Below are 7,759 nucleotides of genomic sequence, written 5' to 3' on the forward strand. Positions count from 1 at the left end.
TGGGCAATCCTACTTCTGTAGTGATACTGCCTCGGAAACCCAAGGGAGGGGTTGCTGTGAGTCGGAGCCGACTCAACGGCACATAACAACAACAACAACAACCAGTAGGTTAATGTTTTGGATCCACCAGTCACTCCATGAGAGAAAGATAAGCCAGTCTGCTTCTGTAAAGACTTACAGCCTTAGAAACCCTGTGGGACAGTTCTACTCTGTCCTAAAGGGTCACTTTGAGTCAAAATTAACTTGACAGCAATGCATTTTGTTTTTGGTGTTAAACGTTCAGGTGCATATGTGGTCATTGTGACTGTAGTAGCGTTGAATTCAATGTGATAAACTCCTGTAAGTTATTTTGGTGACTGCTTGGTATTACACTCAATTTCTCATTGCAAGAAACCATGTATTCTCTCCTTATTGCACAATAAAAATCTGTTAGTGTGACTTGATTTTCCTGAAATAAGACATTTTATTTTACCCTGTATGTAAATGGATGTTAATCCAGAGTGGTTGGGGAATGGCTGAGTACTCTGGTTTTTGAGTTGCTGTACATGCCCTCTATCAATAACATTTCAGTTTTTAATCTTATTAAAATAAGCATACTGACAAAACATCAATGAATTATAGTTAACTCTTTAATTTAGTAGTTCTGTAGGAGAATAAATGGACTGCTAAGCTTTTTGGTTATATGGAACCTAGGTAAAATTTCTACTTACTGCTAATTATCCCTTAAACTAAGTCTGCAAAATGGCAAACTCACCTTAAAATAGAGCCATGCCATAATGAACTATGAATATTTCATTGTAAGCTTTACAGTAATGCTTGGGTAAGCAGATAAAAAAAAAGAAACTAGTTTTTAATGATATAAACAGGAGACCACAGTTTGCTCTTAACCTTAGAGAAACAACACCCTATCTTTGAATAATTAAAACTGTTACTATGGAGAATTTTCAGTTCACATAATTTCTTTCCAGGGGGACATTCACCCTCTGCTGGGTCAAGGCCAAAATGTCCTTCTCATTAGTTCTCTGAAAGCTATTAAAAAATTTTGTTGCCCCTCCCCCCATAGTTTTGGCAGTCTGACATTCATCTTGGAACTGTATTTGCTTCTTTGTAATTTCCGGCATAAAGTTTGATCCTAAGCTGTCAGATCTGGGGCTGCCAGTTCCCTAGGGTCTGAGGATAGGATTTCCAAGCCAAAACTTCATCAGTCACAGTCTCCACAGCAGAACTTGCTATATCTTCTTTGACCAGAGACAGACTCATGTGAAACAACAGTTACTAATGATCTCGGACCCTAGTGCCATTCAGACAGGCCAGACAGTGAACATAGTTTGCATTTGAAACTTTTCCAGTTTCAAAGCACATGACTGGGGGGTTCGTTTCCCCCTTTGGTCTTTTATAGCAACTGCTCCTTTTTCTGAATTACTTCGTCATAGTAATTCCCACAGGATGAGTTTTCACTAATACAAACCAACTTGAAAAAGTAGTGGGAACATTTCTCATAAAACATCTCTATGATACATGCCTATTCCCCTCTTAACTAGAACCTGGGTGAATTAGTTTGGGGGAAAAAGCAGATGGAATCTTAAATCTTGATGAAATTATGTCACAAGATGATTAGGGGAAATACTTGGAATTGTAACCACTCGTATGTTAAATCTCTATTGCAACTCTCATTATGTAAGGTAAGTAAATCATAGCTAAGTTCTTCTGTAAATTGAAGCTGGTTAATTTATGAGACTGCTCTTAAACTTGGGTAATGATATCTCTTGAAATACAGAAAAATTTTGTTCTACTGTTTCCATTTAATACCAAGCTTAGTTGCAAAGACAAAGGAAACTTCATTTCCATGTACCTGCAACCTAGAAAAATTAATTTCAGCATTTCATATCCTTTGTAAATCATGATTACAGAGTTAAATTTAGTAGGCTTCCCCCCAAAAAAAAAAAATTTCCAGAAATAATGAAAAATTGTATTCCCTCAACCTCTGTCCCTAAAAGAAAATGGCATTTGTATGTACTTTAAACTATTTGTAAAACTTTAACTAGTATTAAAATTCAAGTATATAAGGATATTTCCAGTATTCACAGTGAATCATTATGTTCAAAGTCACTGAGTAGATTTTAAAGAATTAGCAAAATTTTCTTTTTCCAGGAAAAAAAAAAAACATGCTTTTTTTTTCCCCAAGGAGATGCATATAGCTGGGCAGAATGTATTTTCTGGGTTCTGAAGGCTATAGAAGGCATGTCAGAGAATACAGTACTAAAAACTTTAAAATGCTTTCTTGGGAAAGTGCATCCACCTTGGCTCCACTATTCCGTCAGTGCAAATGAGCATTACATTTCTCTTGACCTTGAGTTAGGACTTAGGGAAGCAGAAATCAATATTTAACCATAGTCCGGGGAGGGCCAGGCGAGGGCATCTATTTTTTTCTCCATAGTCTTGTGTTAAGACCTTGATCTAAAATAAATAAATGAGGGGCACTATCTTTATTTTGAAGCTCTCCAGAGAGGTTTACAACCTTCTACCACATGTTCCTTTATTTTAAATGACCTTTTACTATCAGAAAATTTTCTTATTACTATTGTTAAATTGCTAATTGTTTCCAAATTTGAATAATCAGTCCACTTTAGCAATGGGAATATCCTGAGATCAAATCTGGAGCTAATAAGAGTTTAAAGTGGATCTAATAGTGACATAGAAAATTAACATCTTTTCTATACAGAACAGTTTAGAAAATGAATAGGTATATAGTCCTGTTTTTGATAACAATGGAAACTTTAAATACCAACCTAAAAAAAATGCAGAAATCTTATATTGAAGAAAATTGATAAGACTTTACTTAAGGACATAGAAGACAATCTGAGTAAAAGGAAAGAAAGCAAAAACCATATTCCCATATGGGCAGATACTTTTTTTTTTTTTTTAAAAAAACTTTTACTGTGATTTGGGTGAAACTTTTCAGAGCAAATTTATTTTTCATACAGCAGGTCATAACACATTTTGTCTCGTGACATTGACTGTAATACCACAGTGTAATAGCTTTCTTCCCAGTTTCTCCCCGTAGTTAACTCTTCCCTGTGTCCTTCCCTCCCATGCACTCCTGCCCCCTGAGCCATCTCCCCGTGGATATGCTACCCTTCTCTTCTCCCATGATTGATCTCTTCTAGGAGTGTATCTACCTGATAGAAATGTTCATCCCATATACCGATCTATTATTTGGCTGGAAGCCACAGGAGTAAGTTGAATTGCACACCTGAAGGGCGGGCAGCAAGGGGCCATAGTCTCAGGGGTTTCACCAGGCTCTATCAGACCAGCAAACCTTGTCATACCCTCCCGCCATCCCCCCCTTTAAAAGAAAAAAAAAAAAAGATTTTGAGTTTTATTCCACATTGTTTTCCCATTCTATTCTATCCAGCATCTCCTACAGAGATCCCCCTCCAAGTGCTTGACAGTGTTAGCCAGGCACCATCTAGTTCTTCTGGTCTTATAGTTGTATAGGCTGAGGATTGCATGGTGTACCAGTTACTTGGACTAATTGTTTCCATGCGTCTTTAGTTTTCTTCATTCTTCTTTGCTCTGGATGAGGAGAGACCCATTGTTGAATCTAGATGGCTGCTTGCAAGTTTTTAAGATCCCAGTCACTACTTGCCAAAGTAGGATGTGGAACAATGTTTTGTGTAGCATGTTATGCCAATTAAACTTGATGTCCCCTGCAACTATGGTCCTGAACCCACAGGTTCAACTACTCACTCCTTCTGGGAGCTGTCTGTGGCCAAGAAGTGACTACAGTCTTGTCCCTTGTCAGCTCTGCTATGTACCTGGGTATTTTTATAGGACATATAAATACACTTGTAGAAACATTGTCTGCCAGCCCTATACATGGACATGGTCATGGGCACATTCCCTCCTGCATAGACATAATCTCATAGTTAAGCCTGTCCACCCATGTATCTGCCCATAGATCAGTGTTTGCCTTCACTGACAACGCAGTACTATTCATCTTTGTTGTCTGCACCTCCCATGAACCTCTCTGTCTTCCTCTCCCTCAGTGCCACCATGTTGATCACTCACATATGGTACATTGCCCTTCTCTTCACCCAAATCAATACTTGTCTCTACATGTCTAACAGTGTTCCCTCCCATCCCACCCCTGGTAACCAACAAAGAAACTTTCCTTCCAATATAAACCTTTCCTTGACTTTTTATAATAACAAACTAATATAATCTTTGTCCTTCTGTGATTGACTTATTTCACTCAGCATAATGTCCTCCAAGTTCATCCATGTTAGGCGGTGTTGTGCAGATTCTATGTTATTCTTTAGGGTTTCATAGTATTCCATTGTGTGCATGTACCATAGTTTGGTTATCCTTTCTTCTGTTGTTGAACACCTAGGTTGTTTTAATCTTTTGGCTATTGTAAATAGTGCTGTGATGAACATGGGTATGCATATGTCTGTTGTTGTCCTGGCTCTTAGTTCTTTAGGATATATAGCTAGTAATGGAATGACTGGGTCAAATGGTAATTCTAATTCCAACTTTTTAAGGAATCGCCATACTGCTTTCCACAGTGATTGTATCATTTGACAGTCCCATCAGCAGTGTATGAGAGTCCCAATCTCTCCACATCCTCACCAGCATTTGTTATTTTCTGTCTTGTTGAACTTTGCTATTAGTGCTGGGGCCAGATGGTATCTCATTGTTGTTTGATTTGCATCTTTCTAATGGCTGTGGATTGTGAACATTTCTTCATGTGTTTGTTGGCTGCCTGAGTATCGTCTTTGAAGTGTCTATTCATGTCTTCTGCCTGTTTTTGACTTGGATTATTTGTCTTTTTGTTGTTGAGGTTCTGGAGTTTTCTGTAAATTGTAGAGATAAGTCCCTCGCCAGATATGTCATTGCCGAAAATTCTTTCCCAATCTGTAGGTTCTCTTTTGACTGTTCTGGAGAAGTCTTTGGAAATTTTATTTTTAGAAGGTCCCATTTATCTAATTTCTCTTCTACTGTTTGTACATTTTGGATTATGTTTGATAGTCTATTTATGTCATATATTAGGGCCCCTAAATTTGCCCCTAGTTTTTCCTTGAGGAACTTTATAGTTTTAGAGTTTCACATTTAAATCTTTGATCCATCCTGAGTTAGTTTTTGTGTATGGTGTGTGGTATGAAACTTGTTTCATTTTTCTGCAAATGTATGTCCAGTTTTTCCAGCACCATTCGTTAAAGAGACATTCTCTTCTCCATTTAATGAATTTCGGCCCTTTGTCAAAGATCGGCTGACCATAGGTTGATGGATCTATTTCTAGGTTCTCAATTCTAGTCTGTTGGTCTGTGTGTCTGCCGTTGAACCCACACCAGACTATTTTGACTATGGTGGCTGTATAGTAGGTTTTGAGATCCTTCAGTGTGAGACCTCCTACTTTGTTCTTCTTCTTCAATAGTGCTTTGCTTATCCAAAGTCTCTTTCCTTTCCAAATAAAATTAGTGATTGGTTTTTCCATATCCTTAAAAAATGTTGATGGGATCTGGATTGGGATTGCATCGAATGTATAGATTCCTTTGGGTAGAATTGACATTTTCATAATGTTCAATCTTCCTGTCCATGAGCATGGGATGTTTTTCCATTTATGTAGATCTCTTATGGTTTCTTGAAGTAGTCTTTTGTAGTTTTCTTTGTATAGGTCTTTTGTGTCCCTAGTTTGATTTAGTCCCCAGTATTTTATTTTTTTGGTAGTTAATGTAAATGGTATTGATTTCCTTAGTTCTTTTTCAGCAATCTCTTTGCTGGTGTAGAGTATTCCAACTGATTTTTGGATGTTGATCTTATATCCTGCCACGATGCTAAATCTCTCAATTAGTTCCAGTAGATTTTTGACTGAGTCTCTTGGGTTTTCTAGATATAGAATCATATCATCAGAAATAGGGATAGTTTGACTTCTTCCTTAACAAGTTGGATGCCTTTGATTTCCCTTTCTTGCCTTATGGCCCTGGCTAGGACTTCTAGTGCTATGTTGAATAGAAGTGGTGACAGTGGGCATCCTTGTCTGGTTCCTCTTTGCAAGAGGAAAGGTTTCAGTCTCTCTCCATTAAGAATAATGTTGGCTGTTGGTTTTGCATAGCTTCCCTTTATTATGTTGAGGAATGTCCCTTCTATTCCTATTTGTTCTGTGTTAGACTGGGTTCTCTATAGAAGCAAAATTAGTAAAACTTTTAGAGAGCACGCGAGAGGGAGAGAGAAAAAGAAATTTATTTTAGGAAAATGGCTCACACAGTTAAAGAAGCTGGCAAGTCCAAAGTTCTTGGATTAAATGTCAGGCTAGAGACTTTTCCCGACTCACGCAGCTGCAGGAGCTGAGGAGCTCAAGGTTGGCAGGCAGTACACTGGCTGTTGACTCTAACAAGTGACAAATCCAATATATCCAGGCCAAATGGTGGATTGTTCACTCACGGACAGTTGTAGGCAGCGCAACAGAATCCCGATCCACAGAAGAGTGTCTCTTTTCCCAGGATGTCCATAAATATACTGCAAGCAGGCCACATCCCTAGGGAAACTCACTTTCAGTGATTGGCTGCTCAAAACATATACATCTGAGCCCCCCATCATGGGAATAACCTCATCACAACTGCTCAAACCACACAGAATTGTGGTCCAGCCAAGTTGACACATGACTCCAACTATCATACTTGGTGAAAGTGAAGATGACTTGAAGCACTTACTGATGAAGTCTGAAAACTACAGTCTTGCAGTATGGGATAACATTTCTATATAAAGAAAACAAAAATCCTCACAACTGGACCTATAAGCAGCATCATGATGAATGGAGAAAAGATTGAAGTTGTCAAAGACTTTATATTGCTTGGTTCTATAGTCAACGCCAGTGGAAGCAGTAGACAGGACATCAGATGACATAGCTCTGCACAAATTGGCTGCAAAGTACCTCTTTCAAGTGCTGAAGAGCAAAAGTGTCTCCTTTAGGACTGAGGTGCGCCTGACACAAGCCATGGTATTTTCAGTCACCTCAGAAGCATGTGAGAGCTGGACAACTAATAAGGAAGACCGAAGAAAAGTTGATGCTTTTGAGTTGTGGTTGCTGGCAACAAATGCTGAGAGTGCCATGGACTGCTAAAAGAACTAACAAATCTGTCCTGGAGGAAGTACAGCCACAGTGGTCCTCAGAGGCGAAAATGGCTAGACTTTGTCTCACCTCTCATGTTGTCCGGAGGAACCATTCCTTGGAGAAGAAAGTCATGTGTGGTAAGGGATGGTCGACAAAGGAGGGGAAGGCCTTTAATGAGAAGGGTTGACACAGTGGCTGCAGTGAAGGGCTCAAGTATGGCAAGGATTGTGGAGCTGGTGCAGGACTGGGCAGTGTTTCGTAGGGTCACTATGAATCAGAAACAACTCGACAGCACCACTTGAGAACAGCATAACAGCTCTCCACTCAAGAGCAAATTTTGAGTCTCCTCTGACATCGGTTTTGGTTTTTTCTTACTTGTGTCTTTAATGACTTTTTTGCTTTCTTCATGGATGATGTTGTTGATGTCATCCCACAATTCCTCTGGTTTTCGGTTATTGGTGTTCAGTGCATCAAATCTGTTCTCTAGATGGTTTCTAAATTCAGGAAGGATATAATAAGGTCATATTTTGTCTCTCTTGGACTTTTTTTTTTTTTTTTTTAAATTTTATTTTGATTTGGGTGAAGATTTACAGAGCAAATTCACTTTTCATACAGCAGTTCACATATACTTTGTCTCATGTCATT

At 38.6% G+C, this 7,759-nt stretch overlaps 1 protein-coding gene across 1 annotated transcript in view; it reads left to right on the forward strand.

The window, feature by feature from the left end:
• Window positions 1-7,181: 7,181 nt before the first annotated feature.
• TANC1 (tetratricopeptide repeat, ankyrin repeat and coiled-coil containing 1) overlaps window positions 7,182-7,759 on the forward strand; it is a 258,142-nt gene continuing 257,564 nt past the window's right edge. Inside the window, exon 1 of the mRNA XM_007941851.1 lies at window positions 7,182-7,251. Coding sequence (XP_007940042.1) covers window positions 7,182-7,251 — 70 coding nt within the window. The remainder of the gene's footprint in view (window positions 7,252-7,759) is intronic.

Source organism: Orycteropus afer, unplaced genomic scaffold (assembly GCF_000298275.1).
Source record: "Orycteropus afer afer isolate SDZICR_OR568_19922 unplaced genomic scaffold, OryAfe1.0 scaffold00084, whole genome shotgun sequence".
NCBI classification, from domain to species: domain Eukaryota; kingdom Metazoa; phylum Chordata; class Mammalia; order Tubulidentata; family Orycteropodidae; genus Orycteropus; species Orycteropus afer.